The 24227-nt window shown below is 51.9% G+C and overlaps 1 protein-coding gene across 1 annotated transcript in view; it reads left to right on the plus strand.

Moving 5' to 3' along the window:
• Positions 1-4707: 4707 nt before the first annotated feature.
• TARS2 (threonyl-tRNA synthetase 2, mitochondrial) overlaps positions 4708-24227 on the plus strand; it is a 31407-nt gene continuing 11887 nt past the window's right edge. The window contains exons 1-13 of the mRNA XM_032790121.2: positions 4708-4959; positions 5682-5872; positions 6675-6798; positions 9940-10061; positions 12284-12401; positions 13509-13573; positions 14742-14820; positions 15427-15573; positions 15959-16057; positions 21328-21494; positions 22450-22612; positions 22783-22920; positions 23953-24030. Coding sequence (XP_032646012.1) covers positions 4888-4959; positions 5682-5872; positions 6675-6798; positions 9940-10061; positions 12284-12401; positions 13509-13573; positions 14742-14820; positions 15427-15573; positions 15959-16057; positions 21328-21494; positions 22450-22612; positions 22783-22920; positions 23953-24030 — 1563 coding nt within the window. The 5' untranslated portion in view covers positions 4708-4887. The remainder of the gene's footprint in view (positions 4960-5681; positions 5873-6674; positions 6799-9939; positions 10062-12283; positions 12402-13508; positions 13574-14741; positions 14821-15426; positions 15574-15958; positions 16058-21327; positions 21495-22449; positions 22613-22782; positions 22921-23952; positions 24031-24227) is intronic.

Below are 24227 nucleotides of genomic sequence, written 5' to 3' on the forward strand. Positions count from 1 at the left end.
TGGTTTACCATAGACTTCCTGTGTGACCGTGGCCAAGTCACTCTAGATGTGTCTACTCTGCAAAGCAAGGTGTGGCCTTAACTCAGGTTAGCCAGCTTGGGTTAAAATAGCACTGAAGACACAGCAACTTGAGTTCAACCCCATCTGATCTCTAGGCTTTAACTTGAGTGGTTAACCTGAATTAAAGGCAGAGTTGCTGTATCTTCACAGCTACTTTAACCAGAATTAAGAACTCACGTTTTTTTTGCTGTGTAAATCTACCCTTAAGTCTCTCTGACCCAGACCCACAAATGTATTTAGTATCCTGGAAATTAGGAGCCTAAATACCTTTGCAGATCTTGGCCTCAGTTCCCCATCTGTACAATAGGGTCATAGCATTTCCCAGGCGTGTTGTAAAGATTGTGAAGTGCTCAGAGGCTATGGTGAGGGGGAGCCAGATAAGGACAAGGGATAGCTGGTCACATGTTATAATTGCTGAATAGTGTATAAAAGGTTAATCCATTACTGATATTTTAATAAATAGTTAATTCTTATCGTTTGTTATTGAGTCCAACAGGTCAGTAGCTTGGTTATAACCATGGCTGACCCCCTCTGCCGATGTACCTAAAACCATCCATAAAGCGTTTGGCTAACATCTGTAACAGGTCTACAACACCTCTTGTAGATGGAACCTTTTAACTAAAGTGCGATGAAGAAGTTTAGGTAGAAACTTGAGCTTGACGCGTCAAATCATCTTTAGAAATAAATATTGCTAATCTGGGTGGGTTTTAACCTGAAAAGCCCAACAGAGGTTTGGACCTTTCTCCTGGAGGCCCTAATGCAGGAAAACACTGTAGTCAATGGGACTTAAGCACTTGCTTAACTGTGAGCACATGCTTAAGTGTCTTGCTGAATCAGGGCCTGCTCCTGATGGCCTGTTGCCACAGTTGTAATCAGAGGACCTGCCATACTTTCAAAGAGGAGGAGCTAGGAATAGAGTGTTCTGTCTAAGGGGATATGGAACATGCTACCTCCAATCTATGACCCAAAATAGCCCTGGTCTGTTGATCTTCAGGCCATGCTGGATGGTATCTATTTGCACATGCTGCTGCACAGAGTGGAGTCTGAAGGTTAGAACTGCAGAGGAAAGAAAATTTTTGTGTTCTGCTGCCTGTCTAACTGGAGTTTGTTTTTGTAATTTATAACACAGGCAGCCGGAGATTAGATTTGCACAAAAGTAGAAAGAGGCTTGAATTATAGATAATAAAAAGTAGGCCCCGATCGCGCCATGGGCTCACAATGGGCAGACCTATGTGTTACTCATGGCAGGATCAGGCTAGCAGAGGTGATCTAGTGTTAATGAACTGAAAGATCTTATTTATTCTTAGAACCTGCCTCTGCTAAAAACTCCTCCGAACCCCGCTTGCTTCCACTGGCTACTGGAATTTCTTCAGTCTCACTCATCCTTTTTATTAGTAATGCCATAGAGCTGTTCGGGAAATGGTAAGTATTTTCCGCAAACATTTTTTCAATGAAACAAACAAACAAAATTGTGCTTACGGTTTGGGCTTTGTGTGCATGTGTGGTTTGGGGTTTGTTTTTTGTTGTTGATGTTCATATTTATAGGTAGAACTTTTTTAATAGTAAACCAAAACACTGCCATTTTTCAAAATCAAAAAGTGTTTTGACTCTTGATTTTCCCTTGAAAAACCATAGAACTTTGAACTAAATGAAAACTTTGCACAAAAAAGGCCATTTTCTGTTGCAAAAAGTTTCAGTGGGAAATTGCCAGTCACTGTAATATGCCACAGAGCCGTGTAGATCCCTGGTTAGTTTCTGAGGTTACTCGATATGTAATCTTATATGAGAAATTTGGACAAAACTGAAGATTTGGGTGCCCAGTTGGATGATCCCTTTTGGCAGTATTGAAATTTCAGTCTTGAAGCTTAAAGGAACGCTGTTCATTTGAAATCTAGCCAATCTACAAGTAATAGTATGAGTAATTTCCAGTAGCTTACAGTGTTGCCAATTGACAATTTTTATCATTTTTTATGATATTTGGTGTCTTTTCTTAATGCCACAGCTCCTGGATTCATGTGATTGTGTCAGAATCTCAGTTTTGGTTTGAAGAAGAATTAAAAAAAAATGGAATCTAGCCTCCATGGTTGTGGAGAAAAACTTGAAAACATGGCTCGTAAAGATTCAAAAACCCAAAGGTGAATACAAAGCATGACTTTTACAAGACAATAATGTGTTTTTTGGGGAAAGGGGGAACTGAGTCACAATTTTTGAATTCTTAGGGTTGACAGTACTGGTAGGGAACCCCCACCCCATATTCCCTGTCCATTTTTGTGATATAATAACCACATTTCCCTTTTATGTTTTTCTTTCTCTTACAGGCCAGGTCTACACTGTGACTTTAAATCGGTTTAATGGCCGATATACCGATTTAACGCTGTATCTGTTCACACGACGTCGTCATTAATATCGAGTTAAACGGCTCCTTAAATCGATTTCAGAACTCCTCCCAAACGAGAGGAGTAGCGCTAAATTCGATAGTGATAACTCGGATTAGGGTTCATGTGGACGGAAATCGACGTTATTGGCCTCCGGGCGGCATCCCAGAGTGCAGCACTGACCGCTCTGGACAGCAATCTGAACTCGGATGCAGCGGGCAGGTAAACAGGAAAAGCCCCGCGAACTTTTGAATTACATTTCCTGCTTGTCCAGCGTGGAGCTCTGATCAGCACGGCTGGCGATGCAGTCTCAAATCCAAAAAGAGCTCCAGCATGGACCGTACGGGAGATACTAGGTCTGATCGCTGTATGGGGAGACAAATCTGTTGTATCCAGCTCCGTTACAGAACACGAAATGCCAAAGCGTTTGAATAAAAAACTCCAGGATACACAGCGCTGTGTGACAAGCGTAACGGGAAGCCAGAGACTCAAATGGACGCTCATGAAGGGAGGGAGGGGGTACTGAGGACTCCAGCTATCCCACAGTCCACAGCAGTCTCTGAAAATTATTTGCATTCTTGGCTGAGCTCCCAATGTCTGTAGGTTCAAACACAGTGTCTGGCGTGGTTCAGGGAACAGCTCCTCAGTTTATTTCCCCCCACCACCACGTTAAAAAAAAAAAAGGGAAAGATTGCTGTGCTATGGCGTTTGCTCAATGCACTCCGCGAAAAAGGCGCCAAAGGGTTGTCTGCTGCCTTCACAAAGGGAGGGGTGAGGCTGTACCCAGCACCACCCGGGGCAGTGTTTTCTGCCCCATCAGGCACTGTGCTCTCAACACGGAAGTGGGAACTATGGGATAGCTGAGGAACAGCTACCCACAGTGCACCGCTCCTGAAATCGATGGTAGCTTTGGACCATGGACGCAAACAATCGATTTCGGGATCCCACTGTGGACGCGCTAAACCGATTTTATTAGATCTGTTTTGTAATATCGGTTTAAGCTAATTCGAAATAATCGTGCAGTGTAGACGTACCCAATGCTGTGAAAGACCCACAAACCAAGGGAACTGACTAGACAAGTGCTGTCATGTCTTCTCAAGAGAGCTGCTGAAGATGCAAGAATTGCTGCAAGGGGAGATACTTAAAGAAAAATGGGAAAGGTGGTTTATTTCTATGTCTGGTTATTCAGTATGGTGTAGGGCTTGGTACCGTTCTGTGCTTTGCTGTATTTTTAAGTATGTGTCAGAGTAGAGCATAGCAGAATAGATTGTAGTGTGTGCCGTACAGGTGTGTTTTTAATCCTGGTTTATCCTTCTAAAGAATAAATGCACAAAGTAAACTGCTGGGGGAGGGTCTCCCTCTAATCTTTCCCTTTATTTAATTAATCTCATATGAGTATAAGAATAGCCACACTGGATGAGACCAAAGGTCCATCTAGCCCAGCGTCCTGTCTTCTGACAGTGGTCAATGCCAGGTGCTTCAGGAGGAATGAACGGAACAGGTGATCATCAAGTGATCCATCCCCCATCGCCCATTCCTAGCTTCTGGCAAACAGAGGCTAGGGACACCATCCCTTATAGCCATTGATGGACCTTATCCCCCATCAATTTATCTAGTTCTTTTCTGAACCCTGTTTCATAGATTCATAGACTCTAGGACTGGAAGGGACTTTGAGAGGTCATCGAGTCCAGTCCCCTGCCCTCATGGCAGGACCAAATACTTAGTGTCGTGGCCTTCACAACACCCTCTGGCAAGGAGTTCCACAGGTTGATCTTTGTTGTTCTAACAACCGTAGGCAAAATATATGTTCCAAGGTGATTATCTGTATGTTGATTGTTTTATGTAGATTATTTTAACCGTTTTTTAAAGAGAGCAAGCGGAGGAAGTAGGGGGATTGATTAGTGCTGATTACACGTTGATGATACCAGAGGGAGTGATGAGCCTTTTAAAAATTAGGCCACCGATTGGGTTGTCCGAGTACAGTGTGTGGATTTGAACAGGTCTATTGTTTTCTTTCTAGACTGCAAAGCTCCTGCCCCCCCCGGCGCCCTGGGCCAGTGGGTGCGAGGCAGAGCCCGCGCCTTATTTGGGGAGCGACTGGAGTCACGCTGGGATCTGGAGCCCTGCAGCTGGTGAGTGACCGCGACCAGTTCTGAGCGGCTGCGCGCAGCCGGAGCCCGCCGCACTTTGCAGCGCAGGGCCGCGCCGTGGCGCAGACGCAAGCGGCCGGCGCAGCGTGCGGGGCGCATCTTCCGCCCTCCGCCCCCGGGGAGGGACCTCGCCGCGCGCCTGTTGCAGGACCGGCCGCTCGGGAAGCTCCGGGGCGCGGTTATTGGCCGCAAGGAGCAGCCCGTCAGCTCGGCCGGGGCGGCCCCTGCCCAGCCAGCGGGCGAGGGAGGCGGGGTGACTTCCCCGCTTGCTGCAGGAAGCCGGGCTGTGCGCCGGGGGGGCCATGCGGCTCCTCTCGCGCTGGGGGACGATCCTGGCCGGGAGGGGCCCTGCCTGGAGCCGCAGGTGGTATCAGGTCCGTCCGGCTTTGCATTGCAGCGTGGAGCCTCCCTGCTGCCCCCCCGCCCTGGCCCACTTCTCTCTGCTGCGCCTGGGGTTGGCCCTGCGCAAGCGTTGGGGGCGAGCAGGGGATCCGGGTCGGGCGAGGGACTCGGCTTTGGGGCAGGCAGGGGAAGTGCCCCCTCCCTGGGGATCTCCATGGGGCTAGGCCAAGCCGGCTGGGTTTTGTTTAGCTTTTTGCTGCGGTGACCCCCGCATATGCCGCTGGCAGGGGGTGGCCTGGGCCAGTGAACCGTGAGCATGTTGTCCCCACAAGTGCCCCCTATGGGGCTGTGGGTAGCTTAGGGGCACCAAGAGGCTCCAGCGGCGCTGGGGGCACATTGTGCTCGGAGCTGTACACAATACCCCAGCCCCGACGTCCTCCTCACCCCCCTCCCAATGCATAATATTTAGTTCTGCCATGAGTTTAGGGGACTGGACCAGAAGACACTCGAGATTCCTTCCAGTCCTATGATTCTATGCATACCCTGCTCTAACCACTAAAGAGCGCTCCTCCAACAAGACTGGGAGAGGAACCCCAGGAGTCCTGACTCCCAGCCCCCTCCAGCTCAACCCACTCTGTTTTGTTCCCTTGCCGGAGCTGGGAAAAGAGAACCCAGGAGTCCTGACTCCCACACCCATCCTCTACCCACTAGACACCACTCCCGTCATTAATTTCCTCCAGTCCCTCTTTTCCAGGCAGGCGCTCTCGTACCCCACCTCGCTGAGCGGCTCTGTTTGTACGAGAAGCTAAAGGCTGCCTACGATGAGCGATGTGCAGACCGGGCGCAGAAGGCAGGTGGGCCAATCCGGATCTCCCTGCCCGATGGCCAACAGGTGGAAGGAGAGTCCCTAAGAACCACGCCGTATCACGTGGCGTCACAAATCGGGTACTGGGTGCCATTGCATGTTTTCTTCCTATGAAGTTGTCTGCTTTCAAAACCTTTTAAACCTCTGGGTTCGTGTAGAGTCCATTGCCCCTAGGGGTCCGGTTTGGCTATGCTCAGTTGGACTCTGTTCGTTGGGATTTGGGCACCTGACTTCTTCCTTCGAACCCGCCTCCCACACCCCGAATGTTGTTACTGTAACTCACACCTGCTCAGTGTGGCGCTCTGTCCCCCTCCAGTGATGGCTGGCCCACATGGAGCCTGCAACACTGTGGCTAACAGAGCTGGGTCTCCTGGCTCCTGCTGTAGAGGCACCTCGTGCTTCTGAAACCAGAGGGCCCAGATGCAATCCACTGCTGCCCGTGACCCGCCTGGGGAGCTGCACGAGTCGTGGTCCATAAGCTGGGGGGACTTCCCCCTGCTGTGGTGAGTGTGCAGCCTCTGCTTTGGCCCTAGCAGCCCCCACTAGGCGTGGGCGGGCAGAGCACCTCACTGAGGAGTAGCAGCTCAACGAGAAATGGGTTTTCCAGCTGTAGCTGGCGGGTGTCCAGGCTGGTGCTAACTGGCTCCTTGCTGGTAGCTCAGCAGAGAGGGTCCAGGTGTGAGTGGGTCTGGGAGACATGATCCCTCTAGCTCTGGGTGAGGGGGGTGCAGGGGGAGAACTCACTGCGCAGTTACCCTTATTAGCCCTGGGCTGTAATTGGGCAAGAGACCTGGCTCCAGGGCCCCTTCCCCGATCCCCTGTCTGACTGGCCAGTCACGTGTCCTGTACTGAAGTGTGTTCTGTCACCTCCCTCCTTCCCAGCCGGGGCCTGGCTGAGGGAGCAGTGGCCGCCCGGGTGAATGGGGCTCTGTATGACCTGGATCGCCCTCTGGAAAGCAGCGCCGCCTTGGAATTCTTGGGCTTTGATTCTCCAGAGGGGCAGGCGGTGAGTGATACCTTGCACAGTGTTGCCAACTCCGCATAGCAGGAAGTCACCAGCCAGACCTTGAAAAGTCACTCAATGCAGTGTTTAAGCACTCAGAAGGAGTCAAAAATGTCACTAAACAAAATTTCCAGGAAAGTCGGCAGAGAATTATATACACACACAAGTGCACGTGCCCAGGGGAGTATTGTCATAAAATCGTTCACAAACAGCTCAATAGTGTTAATAAAATCCATTCTGGGCTCTTCTTACTACGTTCTGTTGGACACCAAGTCAGTATGGCGTCTCAACTGAGCATGTCCTTATTTTGTGATGAAAGGGGGGCCAGGGCTCAGCTGCCCTCAGTCCTGGCAAGCCCCAGCACAAATTAAGCACTTCCCAGAGGTGCTGGGGTTATGATCTGCCAAATGTGTCCGATTGGTAAGAAGGACCCTTTGCTTTGGGGCTAATGAATCTTTCCCTTTTAATCTTGTGAGTTTCATTTATAAAGCAACACCACTTTAGTGCAATTGGGGAGCAGGGGGTTGTTTTGTTAGGCTTTTAATTACAACAATTTGATCCCGAGGGGAAGTGGAGGAGGATTTACAAACCCGAGCCATACGGACTTTGCTGTTTGTCTCATTGAGAGTCCAGTCTCCACCCATTTAAGGAGGCTTGCCTGTGATGGCAGAACCTCCCCTGGCCCTGATTAAATGCTCTCCTCTTCTCCAAGCCTATTCAGCAGAGGGCTTAAAGTTTATATGTGAGCCAGTGCCCTCTGTTCATTGGGGAGGGTGCTCTGTACACCGCAGCCCAGGTCGGTGAATTTCAGCCCAGCCTCGGCCTTTCTTGCCAGCCTGGATTTGAGCTGACAGGTTAGTGAAAGGGGGGGCCCAGAGCCAGGGGGAAGAGAGCATTTGTCTGACCTGAACTCGGTGCTGCAGAGAGCCAAGAAAGTAGATTTAAAAACAAAAATCCGCTAGCCAGATCCCTTCCCCCCGGCTCCCAGAGTTTGATTTCTGAAAAGAGCTGGGCAGCTAACCTCAGCCAAGCCAGGGGAAGGAATACAGGGGAGCCAAAATTAAGCTAGCTCCACCCTTGATCCTGTAGTGAGGGCTTCCTCCCTGGAGGCATAGTGCCCCTCCTCCCCCTGCCCCATTGGGGCACATGGCCCTGTCTCGTCCTATCCCACCCCGCCTTCCATCCGTGTGGCTCTCCTTGCTGGCTAACCTGCCTCCCCTGCTCTGTCCGCTTCATTAGCCACCGTACCCTGCAGCACAGGCTGCGCTATCTACTACGGAGTGATGAGAAAAAACACATTTGGGTAGAAACACACCTTGGCTAATGTACTGCTGTCTCCAAAGTGCACCTGGCTTTAGCAAAGCACTTAATTAGCCTCCACGAACTTCTTTTCCTCGCCTGCAGATTGCAGGGATCTCAGCCCTGGAATGCGATTCCTTCCGAGGACATGCTCAGTTGAGACATCATGACATTGACATGGTGTCCAACAGAATGTACTAAGAGCCTGGAATGGATTTTGTTAACATTATCGAGCTGTTTGTGAATGATTTTGTGACTGTTCACGGTGGTGGTTTCTTTCTCTGAATGTCACTGTCATTGGCAGTAAAAGTCGCTAGATTTGTCACTGGTCACTTGGACACTTATTTTCTCGCTAGGGGAACCAAAACCTAGCTAAATCTAGTGAGAGAGTAGCTAAATTGGTGTTCGGTTGTGGGGAAGGAGCCCTCTGGTGGTAGGAAAAGGGAGCCTGGACAGTGGCTAATCTGGGCTGTTTCTGTGGCTTCTAGTTTCTGTCCCTTTAATGCCATGGTTCTCAACCTTTCCAGCCTACTGTACCTCTACTGTACCTCTTTCCAGCCTACTGTATCTCCTTTGTCTTGCAGACCCCCACGTTTCAGCTCACTTAAAAACTACTTGCTTCTCAATCAGACAGAAAAATACAAAAGGGTCACATCACACTATTACTGACAAATTGCTGACTTTCATCATTGTTGCCACGTAATTATAAAATAAATCGATTGGAATATAAATATTTTACTTCCATTTCAGTGCATAATATATAAAGTCGTCGTATGAAATTTTAGTTTCTATTGAAATTGCTAGTGCTTTTTATGTGGCCTGTTTGTAAAACTAGGCAAATATCAAGATGAGTTGATGTACCCCCCTCTGCGTACCCCCAGGGATACATGTACCCCTGGTTGAGAACCACTGCATTAATGCAGCTGCTGGAGTGTGGGGGTCACCAAGGAAGCGGAGTTTGATAGGTGTTCTTAACTGTCCTTTGCAAAACCATCTCTCCCAAGCATGCTCTAAAACAGTGGTTCCCAGACTTGGTAAGCCCCTGGTGAGCCTCAAGATGCTTTATTTATCTGAGCATCCGTGGGTACGGCCGCTCACAGTGGCCGCGGTTCGCCTTTCGCCTTTCCCGGCCAATGGGAGCTGCGGGAAGCGGTGGCCTGGTTGGCCCATTTTATACTCTTATGCATTGCAATTGCAGGGAATTGTCACTGAGATGCTGGACTAGCCAATGTCTCCTGCACTTTGGTATCTGACTGGCATAAACTGCACTGGCAAAAGCAGAGATGCAAAAGGCTGAAAAATCAGTTTTGGTTGACAAGAGTCAACCGGGCAAGGGATAAGGGCAAGGATTTGGGCAGAGCAGAAATGCAAACAGTGGCTAAAGCTAACCAAAAGGGAAGGTACCGCGTATATAATGAATATAATAGTCCCTAGCTTATCTGTAGCATTTTTCATCCTTAATCTCAAAACACTTTACAAAAGCAATCAGTATCATTGTCCTCATTTTACAGATGGGGAAACTGAGGCACAGAGCGGCTGAAGTGACTTGCCCAATATTACCTAGCAGTAGAAGTAGGAATAGAACACATGAATCCAGTCCCCAGTCCAGTGCTCTATCCATTAGATAGCACTGCCTCCTGGGAACAGGCAGGCCCCTTAAAGACGGCTAACGAGGGACTTTGGGCTCCCTCTCTGAACAAGCAGGCACTCCATATGTGAGAGGCTGCAGGGTGTCTGGGTTAAGCCAGTGCTCTGAGTCTTCATTGGAGCTGGGACCTCAACGGGCCAGAGCCGTGTGGGACACAGCGGGCCATCCACGTGACCCCAGGTCTCTTCCCTTCCCAGATATTCTGGCACTCCAGTGCCCACATCCTTGGAGTGGCAGCGGAGCGATTCTACGGAGCCCTGTTGTGTCACGGGCCCAGCACAGAGAGCGGCTTCTTCTATGACATGTACCTGGCAGGCCGGTAAGAGGGGAACCTAGCTGGGCATCCCGGTGGAAGGCCTAATGGCATCTGGATAGCATCATATCGTATTTTCATTAAGGCACAGTTAAGAATCATCCAGTTGGATGACTGTAGATACACACTCAGGATTTCTATATATTACATCATAAAACTGAACTGTTTCCAGAATTAAAACAGGCTTTTAAATCAGTCATTTGTAAATGCAAGTTCAATTTTTAAATTTGTTTTTATGTTTTGAATCTTTACATCTTTAATACCTTGAACTGGAGTGTGTTTTCATTTGTGCTGGAGATGTATCAAATGCATTATATAAATAGATAACAATATTTAAGACTTTATTTCTAGTTACTGAGTAACTTAATGGGAACAGAAAGCGCACTGCCACTGGAAAAAGGTGATCACGTTCTATCTACTGGAAATAGACCTTAATCAGCTTAGAGCTGATAGGAAAGAAACAAAAGGAAGTATGACTGCGCTGCATGAAGAAAATCTGTGGAACTCATTGCCAGGGGATGCTGCGAATGTCAGAACTTTAATACCGCCATTGCCCCCATCACCACGCAGTCATGAATAGGTTTAGTCTAGGAGGCAGGGAAATATTAGCCCTACTTGAAAGGTGGCATCTAGGGCACCCAGAGGTGAAGTGACTTTCCCGAGGCTAAGCAGGGAGTCTGTGGCAGAGCAGGGAGTCAAACCTGGAATGCCTGAGCCCCAGAGCTGTACCTTAACCACTAGGCAACCCTTCCTACCCTGAGGAGCAGGGCTTTGGAGCTGGGCTCTGGCTCTGGAGCAAGCTCGAGGCAAAAACCTGCAGCTCCTCTGCTTCGGAGCTGCTCCAGCTCCGGTCTCCGCTCCAAAGCCCTGCTGAGGAGGGGGAACCTCCTCTGCCACTTTGAGTGGGTGGATGGGGATGGGGGCTAGACAGAGTCATCAGGAAGGGGGAGTAGAGAGAGGCGGAGTGGAGATGACGCCTTGGGGGAGGGGGCAGAGCCGTGTGGGGACCCCGCCGGTAAAACCAAAAGTCAGTGCCTATGATCTCACCTCATCCATTCCCTGCCGTAGCAGGGGCCTCTGGTGCATCTTCCCCTTCTGTTCTCTCCCGATGGCTCCTCCGAGTCTCCTGTGGCCTGAAACGCTTTAGCCGGGCTCAGTGCAGGGGTGTGTGGGTGAAGTCGCTGGCTGGTGCTGTGCAGATCAGACTAGGTGATCTGATTAGAGATGTGAAACATGAAACGGTTAACCGATAGCTATTAGTCTTACCATCAATGTAGTGTAGTGCAGTTAACATTTACAACAGATTGGTAAATCAAGTGCTGCCCGGCTGCCCCTGCTGCCAGTGGTGGCTGCTGCTGCCCTGGGGAACAGGTACCTGGCGGAGGTGGTGGTGGTAACTGCTGGGACGCGTGCCGGCTAGCACATGCCCGGCCAGGTGGGGGGAGCCACAGCTGGGATGCTCCTGCTCTCGTCGAGTCTGCGCCAGTTGCTGGTGGGCCCCCAAATCCTTGCTGCCTTCCCCTCACTCGGTGGCGGCTTCTGCCCGCAGTGGGCTCATTGTGCAGGGCGCTGCAGACCGAAGGGGGGGTGGGGAGCATGAGACTGAGCAGAAGAGCTTGGGCGAGTTCTGCCCTCCCCTCTCCCCCCACACCTCCCCCTCTTATGGCTCCCAGGACCTCACACGCACGCCCCACTCGTGTGCAGCCAGTCTTCTCTGGTTGCGGATGGCGCTGCACTCCCTTCTGCTGGCTGAACTGGTTACCGATTCAGCGGTGAACCAATATCATTTGAATAGTTGAAACGGGTACTTTTTTAAACAATATTTACATCCCTAGGTCTGATGGTCCCATCTGGCCTTAAACTATGAAGCCGAGTTGCAGTTGTCACGGGGGCTTGTTCATTTTTCCTTCCACTAGGTGGCATCCTGGGATAAACTAGCATGAAGTGCTCCACGCCGCTAGGCTGCGTCGGCAGCACCCTACCTGCCTCTGCTTCCCTGGAGCCCTCTGGCTGTTACACCAATGTCTGGCCTTTGCCAAGTGGTGTCCCTGGGTCCGTTTCCTCCAGCAGTTAGTGTTGACTTGACAGTGCATGGGGAATGGGTGCAAACTGGGAGGTGAAGACCAATTGCTAAGGCCACTTGCTTGCTCTGGCCACCTGCCAGGATCTGCTGCCAGGGCTCAGGTTCTGTAACTGGGGCTTTTAAAAATGTCTTGCTCTCTCTGCAGAACTGTGCTGGGCAGCGAGCTCCCAGCCTTGGAGGAGGCGTGCAAGTCCGTCGTCCGAGAGAAGCATCCCTTCGAGAGGCTGGAAGTGTCCCGAGAGGACCTGCTGGAGCTGTTTAAGGTGGACGGATGTGTTTGTCTGTGTCATTGCTCCCAGCAGTCCCCCCCTCCCTCCAGGGCCTCAAAATCAGCTTTGGGGCAGAAGTGGGAGTCACACAGAACCCCAGGGCCAAGTAAACGATCGTGCAAATAGTGTCGCTTACTAGCTCCTGCAGGAGTCCCAGCAGCTGCTGTGAGAAGTGATGGGAGCCTACATCCCTTGGGACTAGACATGGCCCTGGCAAATGCATGGCCAGGAAGGAGCCGTCCTTCATCCCCTGGGGTAGGTCCGTCCCCTCTGGAGCACACAGGGAGGCTTGCTTGGTTTCCAGAGCCGCCCAGGGGCTAATAACCTGCCTTCCTGCTGCCTGCCCCCGCTCAGTTCAGGGTATGTCTGTCATCCTTTCCAGCTCTTCTCAGTCCAGCCAGCCCTACCCTCTTGTGAGAGCTGGTGTTAGCTGTATATCTAACCTGTCTGGGATTGCAGTGCCTGAGCACCTCACCATCTTCGCTACGTTTATCCTCACCTCTGTGAGGCAGGGCAGTGCTATCCCCATTTTACTGATGGGGAAACTGAGGCACAGAGACTGAGGCCTAGATTTTTAACAGTATTTGGGCTCTTAACTCCGATTGATTTCAGCTGCACTTAGGAGCCAAAAAGACCTTTTAAAATCTGGCCACAGGTGACTTGCCCAAGGTCACCCAGGGAGTCTGTGGCAGAGCAGGTACTCCTGAGTTCCAGGCTAGCACTCTTCCCCTCTTGCCTCTAGCTCCTGTGTCTAGCCCCGCATGCTTGCTGGCACACTGCACAGAAAGTGAAGAGCCAGTCTCTGACCTGAGGGGCGTGCTGGCTGCATTGACGGACCAGGCAGCTTGCTGTAGGGAGAGGGCAGGGGGGATGTGCGTGCTGGAATTGTGGGCTCCTGTAAGTGGCATTTAAACTGGAAGCTCTTTGGGACAGGGGCTGTCCGATACACTCTCTGTACAGCACCTGGCACAAGAGGGTCCCATTCTTGGGCACTGACATAACAAACATGGATAGCAACAGCTCAGAGCAGATTAGCTGCTAGTTATCTGTGGGCTGTATCGTTATCACTGGCCCTATGTGCTTCTCTTTTCCTTTCCCTAGTACAACAAGTTTAAGCTGCAGGTGATCGAGGAGAAAGTGAAGTCACCGACTGCCACGGTGTACAGGTGAGCAAAGACCCTGAAGTCTGTGTGACGGTCCTGGCGCACCCAGGGTGCTGAGCAGGGAGAGGTCTGTGACCCCTGTTCCTCCAGACTACACGGTCAGGAAAACGTGTGTGTCCATCTGAATCCCACTTCATACAGACAACTGGCCGTGCTGTGTGTATATTGATTACATGACCGTCGCAGTCAGCCTTTAGTGCATGCAAGTATTCGTACTGATTTCCAATGGTGGTTTTCAAACGAGCCATTCTGCAGGAGCACTTCCACCGCGGTGCTCACCAGAGTAGATTGGTTTGTAACATTCACTTACTGTCCTTTGCCACCAGTAGCGATTGTCCAACATAACTTAACACACGAACTTCCCACCCCCCCAGAAAGGCGAGATGGTGCTTGTAGGGAGCCCCTCAGCGCCCCAGCTCCATTGAACACTTTTTTTCCCCATGCCGTGTCTGTGACCCTTTGCAGCTGTGCTCTCGTTAAGAACAGCCACGCCCGGACACTTCGCTGCAGCTGAGTTGTGCTCAGACCCAGATCTAGGTGGCACGGTGACTTCTTGATACCCACCGCGTGGCTGGGAAAATCCCAGCAACTCACACACCGCCGGCTGGCACAGGCATTCCCTGTGAAAGGCATATGCAGGGGCAGGGAAGACCATCACTGCTGGAAAGCTAGAATGTTGCAGGGGCTTGGGCCCTACCTCCCTGGGCTAGGCTGTGGGTCCGGGTACCATGATAAGAGGGAGTGCGACAGAACTGGTACGAAGTGATAAGGGCCTGATCCTGCCCTCATGCCCAATTGCACAGCTGGGTGAGAGCGGGAGGTGTGAATCCACTCACAGACGTTGGCCCAGGTTCTGATCCTGCACCCGTGGAAGTGACGTCCAAGTGCCCGTCACGTGAGCCAGTTGCATTGTGGTCGTGCCTAAGAGCCCGAGTCACGGCCCGTGACCCCGTTGTGTTAGATGCTGTACAAGTGGAGCTTGCATACTAAGTCGTCGGCCCCTTCGGACCACTTGGGGCATCTTCTGACATTCCCCTCTGCTCTCTCATTCCAGCCTGGCATTTCTCACCTCGCCCCTGGACTCGAGGCTGCCAACCTGTCTGTGACCCACCTGTTGTCTGGTCCTGGCTCTCAGTCTGTGCTCTGAACCCGTGTCTTCTCCTTTTCCCAGGTGCGGGGGGTTAATCGACCTTTGCCGAGGTCCCCACGTCAGGCACACAGGGAAGATCCGAGCGCTGAAGATCCTGAAGGTCAGTGCTAACCCCAACCAAGCTCAACTGCTGGCACCGGTGGGAGGGAGCCTGGTCTAATGAGCGTGGTGTACTGGGGGTATTGCTCTGGCACTGGGCAAGCTGCATGAATTTAGGCGAGCCAGTGCCTCAGTTTCCCCCCAGGTGTAAAAATTCCAGCCGGGGGATGGCACACTTTGATATTAAATGCCTGATATGGTCATGCTCTGCACAGAACATGGGCTGTGCTTTGTCAGAGGATCTCCAAGTGCTTTGGAAAAGGAGTAGGTACCATCCCTGTTTTACAGGTGGGAAAATCGAAGCACAGAGCAGGTGTGTGGCTGCCCAAGGTCACCCCAGTGAGTCCGTTTCAGATTCTGTTCTTGACTCTGGCTCCTTGTGTTTTATATGAAGCCCATCACCATAGCACCTAACCCAGGAGTCCTGACCCCCCAGTCCTAACCAGTAGACCATGCTGTTCCGAGAGAAGCAGAAGCTATTGCCTTTCTGGAGCAGTTGGAAGAGTAGGCAGTAGAGCTGCGTGTTGATCCCAGTTTACCCTGTCCCAGCCAGTGTGGAGCTCAGCCCTTTCCTCTGGTGGTAGCTCCCTTTCCCACTCCTCGACAGAGCTCCTCCGCCTTCTGGAAAGGAGACCCAGCTCTGGAGTCTCTGCAGCGGGTGTACGGGATCTCCTTCCCCAGCCCTGTACGGCTGGAGGAGTGGGAGCAGCTTCAGGAGGAGGCAGCTAGCCGGGACCACCGGAGGATTGGCAAGGTAGGAGTTGGCGTGATCACCCCCGGCAGGGTCATTGCAGCTGCATCTGTGTTTGTAGAACCCAACCTGCTGCCTAACTGTCCCCAGTTCTGAACAGGCCTGGAGCCATCAGTACCTGCCCTGCTGATTGGAGACCCCGCTCGGGCAAGCCATTGTCTTCCGTTACCATGCCATGTCTCCCGCCTCAGTGAAGCCCGAGTCTCTGTCTCCACCTTATGGGTCCCATAAGATGCTTCTGAACCTGCTGCTGCTTCCAGCTGCTGGGCTTAGTCCTTAGGAGCATGGATCCAGTCCCCCAAGTAGGGGTCCATTGCATGTAGTCATCCCGTGTCCTGCCTCCCTCTTGGTGCGGCGCTCAGGGGACCTTCTCTTATTCCCTCCCCAGGAGCAGGAATTGTTTTTCTTCCACGAGCTGAGTCCTGGGAGCTGCTTTTTCCTGCCCAGAGGAGCTCACATCTTCAACACCCTGATCGACTTCATCAAGGTACGGGCAGCCATTGTTTCGGGGTTCGCGTGGTCGCACAGGGGGCTGGACTCGGTGACTTCGAGGTCCCATCCAGCTGCTGCATTTCTGTGGTGCTGTGGCTTCTTCTCCGTGTGACATCCTGTAGATCTTCCTGTCCCAAATACCTCCATGCAGCTGTGACCGTCAGCCCAGGCTCTGTGCATCCTGGGAGCAGACTCATGCCAGCTTCTTCAGCACAGTCATTGTGTGCAGAGCTCCAGCACTGGCTCCCTGGTCAGCATGGCCAGAGGTATTTTAACCTGGGTCTGCTATAGATTTCCTTGGGGAGAGGGCGGAGTGCAGGTCCCTAGCCACCTGGGTCAGGGAGCTGTGCTAGAGGCCGGCCAGGAGCATGGCTGCACCTAGCTAGCCGGGTGAGGTTGGGTCCCCAATTCCCAGTGAGGTAGGTTATCTTGGAGGTGTCTGTCTCTGGGTCCCAGTTGCACAGGCTTCCCAGGGGGCATTCACACCCTGCTCCCATCTAGAAAAAACATACTGGAAAAAAACATTGGGCCTGTCTATTGTAGGTCCTTATCTAGTGCCAGCGCTGTAGTGTCTGAGCACTGCAGACCAGTTAATGTATTTATCCTCACCCATCCCTGTGAGGCAGGGCAGTGCTATTATCCCATTGTACAGATGGAGAAACTGAGGCACAGAGCGGCTAAGTGCCTTACCCATAGTCACACAGGGAGTTGGTGGCAGAGCAGGAATTGAACCCCAGGTATCCCATTTCCTAGGCTGGTGCCCTAACCCCTGGGCCACCCTTCCTCTCCTCCCCTACCTAGCCACAAAGAAAAAGGGGGGGACATAACTCCCCTGAAAGCTATGAGCAAACCCTGCTCCCCAGTGGGGAACCCGTGGGATACAGACAGGTGCATAGACATCCCCTCCCATGGCTGTTCCCAAGAGGCTGTGGAATCTGGCCCATTGGACTTTGGCTGTGAGCAGAAGCCACGAATTCCTGGGGGACTCTTCCTTTGAGTGCTTGTCTGTGTACAAGCCACTCTCGGCGGCACCTGCCCAGCGACTTCAGTGCAGATTCCTTTGGCCGGGAGAATCTGTTGGGGGTCGTTCTTTGTAAGCGCTTTGTGTCTGCTGTCCGGGAGACAGAATCTTCTAACACGTGATATCAGCAACCCAGACAACCTAGAAAGGGCCAAAGTCACCCCAGAAGGAAGCCCTCTGCATCCGCCCCCCGTCTGACCTCCTCGTCATGGCAGCAGATGTGGCTCCTTGGTCAGGAGGGGTTTGCAGATTTGTTGGGTCTTGCCAAAGCCCATCCTAGCTACTGTGTTTGGGCTGTGCAGGCTGCAGCTGCTTAGATCCTTGACCTCTCTGGCGCACATCCTGGGCACAGGCTCACTATCTGTTACCCCATCGTGGAAATGGGGCTGCCCTACTCTCCCAGAACCAGTGCTGACCCCTTAACCTCCTCTGTAGCTTAAGCACGGCCCCTCCCACGTGTACACTTGGCCTCTGCTGGGACGCGAGATAACAAAGCAAACGGGCGCACGGTTCTCCGTAAAGGTTCTAGAGCCTGATCACCCTCTAGTGCCCACGGTAACTGTACAGCTCAGACCAATCTGGGAACACCCCTGTACGTGTTTCCTTGCCTTGGTTTCCTCATTGTTCTTCAAGGAGTGCAGAATCCCTCTCCTACACGTGGATTCTCCTCTGGCTCATGGAGTCTTCTCTCTCCTGTGCAGCTGGTTTCTTGTCTTCCTCTTTCTTGCCCAATCTCCCTTTTGCTCCCTCCTTGCCTCACCCAGTCTCTGTGGTTTTAAAGACTTAACCTCACTCAACACCTTGGCTCTTTGTCCTGTTTGTGGACAAATTCAACTGCTCCAAACCCCAACCTGGCCCATAAACGCAGGCAGACTAAGCTTCAGCTGTCCCATTGTCCTAAGGTGTCCCCCTATGAATGGGAGCCTTCCAGGTTAACCAGCCCACCGTTGTTCCTGGTCAGGGTGACACGTGAGTTGACTACACCTACCGCACGGCAGTCCGGCAGACAGTAATCGCATAAGAGCAACCAGAATTCCTAAATTGTAAGTAGACAGATTCCCAAATCGTCTCTCACCATAGATCCCCTCCATCCGGGAACTGAATGGACTGCTGGAAGTCATAGAATGGGATGTTCCATCCAGTTCCAGACTCTCTCTTCCTCCCCTTTGCTTTCCCTGACCGTTTTCTCAGGCCCCTCTCGCAGGAATCAGAGTGGTAGCCGTGTTAGTCTGTGTCAGCAAAAAGAACGAGGAGTGCTTGTGGCACCTTAGAGACTAACCAATGTATTTGGGCATAAGCTTTCATGGGCTAAAACCCACTTCATCAGATGCATGCAGTGGAGAATACAATAGGAAGATAGATATAGATATATATAGAGAGAGAACATGAAAAACTGGGTGTTGCCATACCAACTCTAACGAGAGTAATTGATTAAGATGAGCTATTATCATTAGGAGAAAAAAACTTTTGTAGTGATAATCAGGATGGCCCATTTCCAACAGTTAAGTAAAAACTGTTTCCTCCTGCTAATTTTTCCCCTCCTGTTACTCACACTTTCTTGTCAACTGTTGGAAATGGGCCATCCTGATTATCACTACAAAAGTTTTTTTCTCCTAATGATAATAGCTCATCTTAATCAATTACTCTCGTTAGAGTTGGTGTGGCAACACCCAGTTTTTCATGTTCTCTCTCTCTCTCTCTCTATATATATCTATCTTCCTATTGTATTTTCCACTCCATGCATCTGCTGAAGTGGGCTTTAGCCCACAAAAGCTTATGCCCAAATAAATTGGTTAGTCTCTAAGGTGCCACAAGTACACGCTCCTGCGAGAAGAACGAAGAGTAACGCTGGGACCTGCAAGCACTTATGAACCTCTTGTCTAGTGGGAGAAGTACCTCAAGGGGCTTTAATAATCATCCCTAATTCTTATCTAGCTCTTTTCATCAGTACTTCTCAAAGTGCTTTACAAAAGAGGGCAGTATCATTATCTCCATTTTACAGATGGGGAAACTGAGGCACAGGGGTGGGACATGATTTGCCTGAGGTCCCCCAGCAGCACAAGTGACGACATTTTACTCTTGTTATTTTCTGATTGCCAGAAAGAAAGGAGGCTGGGCCAGAGGCAGTTGAACGTCTTTAGTTCAAAAGCTCAAATTCAGGATGGTGCGTCTGGCCTCTGCCACCCCAACCCTAGATCCGTACGACTGGCACCTCAAAGATGCCTTTTTCCAGATAGCGATTGGTGCTGCCCACAGAAGGTATCTGAGATTTCAAGTGGACGAGTCCCATTATCAGCACGGAGCTGCTATTCGGCCCTTCTGCAGCCCCAAGAAGATTCTCAAAATGCAGCTTATTTCAAGAAACAAGGACAGACCAGTTTTTCCCATATTTAGACGACTGGCTGATTCATGGACAGACAAGTGACCGTCTCCATTCAGCTTTTCCCCTCCGTAGGTCAACGAAGAAAAGTCACTGTTGCCTCTGACCCAAAGGACAGAGTTTATAGGAGCTACTCCACAACAGCAGTGGCTTATCTACTGCAGGAGAGATTTCAAGCCATGCTAGGCCTGTCATCCCAAGGTGTTCCTGAGAACTCGGCTCAGGATGCTGGGTCCCCCGGCCTCCTGCACTTACGTAACTCAGCATGCTAAACTTCACCCTCGTTGTGTGCAGAGACGGCTTAAGTCTGTGTCAGCCAAGCAGGCACCACCAGGTTCTGTCAGTGCATATTCCCCCCCAAGAAGTCCTGTAATTAAACCGATAGAGAGACCCTCTGAAAGACCCTCCTCCCACTCTTGGTGACAGATGCCTCCACAATGGGTTGGATGACCTTCAAATGTGAGGGGTGTGGAAGACTTCACGCAAATCCTGGAGCTAAGAACCATGCGTCGGGCAGGTGCAGCTTGTCTCCTGCTCCTAAAAGGTCTGACACGTCAAATCATGATGCACCATACATTGCAAGGTTGATGTGTTCCCCTTTAAAGCCAGTAGCTCCACGTTTCATCATTACATCAAACCCACCTTTCTGGTCGCAATAACTTTGGTTGGAAGGGGAGGCCAGATACAAGGGCAGATGGCAGGGCCCCTTCACACAATTTATCATAGACTGGGTGTCTTTGAAATCTGACTGACAGCGATATCTGATGTTCCTTTAAATTGGTTTGTCCACCTACCTGTGGGTTTTTTTCCCCAAAACCACACTGTAGCCAAGGGAAGGCTAAGCTTCCATGCCCTTGATGTTCTCAGGACGCTCTCCTCCTACATACATAGAACCAAGTCATTGAGAGTGTCCGCTAGGCTGTTCATAGTTTATGGGGACGAGGTGGCAGGTCAGGCTGTTTCTGCATGAAGACTTTCTAGCTTGATCTTTGCTTGTATCAAGCTGTTCTCTGAATTGTCCAGTGTAGCCCCTCCGGTGAGTGCACTAGCTTGCTCTCCGGGAGCGCAAAAAGGGTCTGGTGCTTCTTTGGGAAATGTTCCTGTACTGGAGATATGTAGGGCAGCTACCTGAGCTTCAGTAGGTGTGCTGATCTGCGTCACAGCGTAGGGGAAGACTCAAGATACGATGCTAACTTTGCTCGGGCTGTCGTGCAGCCACTGTGTAAGTAGACTACTGTGATCTAGGGTGCTGGTTGTGAGTCAGCAAAAGTGTGTGTGTGTGTGTGTGTGTGTGTACACAAGACATTGAAGCTGCAATAGTTCTACCTTACGGAACCTGTGGTACTTGCAGATGTGTTGTCCATATATAGTCCATGATCCTTTCTCACTGCTACAGAGTTTGCTTTCAGATGGATTCCGTATTAGCGAAGGAACTAAGGGGTGGTTGGGGTTGCACCCCATGTCCTCAGTTGGAAGCATGAGGACATTGGAGGTAGAGGCACAGCCCCCAACAGACACTGCTTGCTGGACAGATCTGAACTGGAGTGCACTTGGTATATGTGCACCAAGAGTGGAATGTGCGTGCGCACACACACACACACACACACACGTCGTAAGGCAAGTAATTTCCTTTAATCCCACTTCTCACACCATCATTCTCTGTGACCCTTGGGCATGTCATTTCTACCTCTCTGCCTTGGTTTCCCCTGGGAAAGGAGGATGAGCTATGAGTGTGGGTGGTGCTCTGGAGATGTGACGCTCTGTGTCGTTACTAAGTAGCATTCTCACTGCAAAGGCTCCAGTGTCTCTCAGGTCTGTGCTCCAGTGAAGAGGTCATGTCTTGTGTTTTCTGCCCCCGCTGCAGAGTGAGTATCGGAAACGTGGGTTCTCGGAGGTGGTCACCCCTAACATCTATAACGCCAAGCTGTGGGAGCTGTCTGGCCACTGGCAGCACTACAGCGACCACATGTTCTGCTTCCCAGTCGAGAACGAGACCTTCGCCCTCAAGCCAATGAACTGCCCTGGTCACTGGTGAGCGAGGCACCCAAGGTCTGCTGCAGGCTGGCTGTTCGGCTAGGGCAGTGGTTCTCAACCTGCGGCCCAGTCAGCAGAGAGCTGCGGCCCATGTGACCTCCTCAGACCCATACAGGCAGCATTGGATGCTGCCCACATAACTCATTATGGGCCATGTATGCAGCCCACAGGGGTAAATAGCTTGAGAACCACTGGACTAGGGGGATCTGTGATAGAGGCTGGGGAAGGGGGCGTCTAGTGGGTAGAGGGGTGGGGCTGGGAGACAGGACTCCTGGGTTCTATTCTCAGCTCTGGAAGGGGGGTCTAGTGAGTAGAGCGAGGGGTGCTGGGAATCAGGGCCCCTGGGTTCTATTCCCAGCTCTGGGAGGGGAGTGGGGTCTCGTGGGTAGAGCGGGCCTGACTGGGGATTGCCCTTGGTTTTTGCTTAGCACTGTAAAATAGTTACCTATCGTTAAACTCTCGTAACGCCATTCAGATGGGAGGGGGAGGTGATACTTCTTAAAACCATGTATTTCAGATAAATCAACAGCCTGCTAGCCCTGGGGTCTGGACCAGAGGTCCAGTTTGGTGTCACATTGATACCCAACAGCCCATGTTCAGCGTGGACAGTACCCGGAGGGACCCCTCTTGCAGCTTTGTATCCATGGCACGTTTAGGCCTTGGCCTCTTCGTCCAGGCTGCCATGGAGGTGTCCAACTGTGGTGTCTCGTTGAACCCTGGCCACTCACTCCGCTCTGTGGCCTCTGACTGGCTGCTGGGTGAGAGTGACCCTCTTCCCACCGGGGTCCTGGCTCTCCTGCCAGAGAAGCAGCAGCAGGGGCTGGATCGAGGGCAGCCCAGCAGCTCCCTTCCCTGTTAAGGCCTGCTGCTGCCACAAAGGGTCCTTGATGTGCTTCTCAGCAGGGCTTGGGCGGGCTCTGATTTTCCTTCTTCCTCCATTCTGCCCCATCAGCCTGATGTTCGCTCACCGGCCCCGCTCCTGGCGGGAGCTGCCCCTCCGCCTGGCCGACTTCGGGGTGCTGCACCGGAATGAGTCCTCGGGGACCCTGACTGGCCTGACCCGGGTGCGGCGTTTTCAGCAGGACGATGCTCACATCTTCTGCACCCTGGGCCAGGTGAGCTCGCAGAGCTGGGTACCCCGAGGGGGTGGGGTAGGGAGTAATTAACAAACCATCCCTTCCTAAATGCTCTCCCTCCTTAGGATCACCGTCTCCTTGGGGATGGGGGCTACCTTCTGTCCCGTCCCATCTCCCAAAACTCCTTGTGTGGTGTGTTCCTTTCCCAGCTGGAAGGCGAGATCGGCGGATGCCTGGATTTCCTGCAGGCCGTGTACTCAGTCTTCGGCTTCTCCTTCCGCTTCTACCTCTCCACACGACCGGCAGGGTTCCTGGGTGACGCTCATGTGTGGGAGCAGGCCGAGCAGGTGGGGAACACTCCCCCCTTTCTAGCAAACGCAGCGTGTGTCTAGCACTGCCCCATGCACCTCCTGCATCCTGAGATGTGTGCGTCCCACGCTGAGCAGGGTCAATCACTGTCCACCCCTTGGTAGGGGTTTTAGAACCCGAGTGTCCTGGCAAAACTCGAGCCTGCATTCTGGCACTCTGAACTAAGCGCTGAGCAGAAGGGTGGCCTTGTGGCTAAGGCCCTGGACTGGGGTTCAGGAGACCTGGGCTTGGTTCCCGGCTCTGCCACTGACCTTTCCTTGTGACTTTGGTCAAGTCACTTCATCTCTGTGTGCCTCAGTTCTCTCTGTCTGTAAGATGGGGATAACAACACTTCCTTTGTCTGCCTGAGCTATTTAGAGACTCTCTCACTCTGGGTTGGCGTGGCGCCTGGCACGGTGGGGGCCCTGGGCTTGGCTAGGCATCTGACATGATGGGGCCTATATGTCAGCCAGGGCCTATATGTCAGCCAGGGCCTGGGCCCGCCTAGTGCAGCAGGGGCCCTGATTTCAGTTTGAGATCTCTAGGCACTGCTGTAATAAATCCCTCTGCCTGTTCATTTGGCTGTGGTGTTTGCCCCCTCTCCCTCCCCAGCCAGGTTGCTGGTGCCCCGTGACTGTTGCTTGCTTACCCTGGCAGGGGGCGAGAGGCTGATGTGGTTGGGTCTGAGTGATTTGACAGCTCTGTTTTCTGTGGCACAGAGCAGCACTTGGGGGAGTTGCCTGGTGCAGACCCTTGTGATTGGATCCACATGCCACCTCTCATTGTACAGTGACACTGAATAGACCCGTCTGCTATAGCATCATCCGCCGAGGCAGGGTCCACTTACCGTGCAGAAGATGCTGCTCACGCGGCGGTCGCAGCTGGTTGGCAGGGTAGATGCTGGTCGGCTTCTTGTCTCCTGCAGTGACTTTCAATATTGAATCAACCCTGTGACTAGCTGACAGCGGCCATGTTTCCAGGAGCGAGCTGGGGCAAAAGGCATCTACTCACCTAACCCCTTTGTCTTCCAGCAACTGGAGAAAAGCCTCAATGATTTTGGGCAGCCTTGGGAGCTCAGTCCAGGCGACGGGGCATTTTATGGGCCAAAGGTTAGTGAGCGCTCGATCCACCGTCAGTTGTTGGAGCCAGAACTCCTGGGTCCCGAGCCTGCCACACTTGCTTTGCCTTCTTGGGCCAGTCGTGTCCCTGCTTTCTGCCTCAGTTTCCCCACTTATAGCGTGAGAGTAATGACTCGGCTGTGAAGAGCAGGAGGGGGCATTTTGATTCTCTAGTCTGACTTGCTGCC

The sequence above is a fragment of the Chelonoidis abingdonii genome, chromosome 11 (genome assembly GCF_003597395.2).
Source record: "Chelonoidis abingdonii isolate Lonesome George chromosome 11, CheloAbing_2.0, whole genome shotgun sequence".
Lineage (NCBI taxonomy): Eukaryota > Metazoa > Chordata > Testudines > Testudinidae > Chelonoidis > Chelonoidis abingdonii.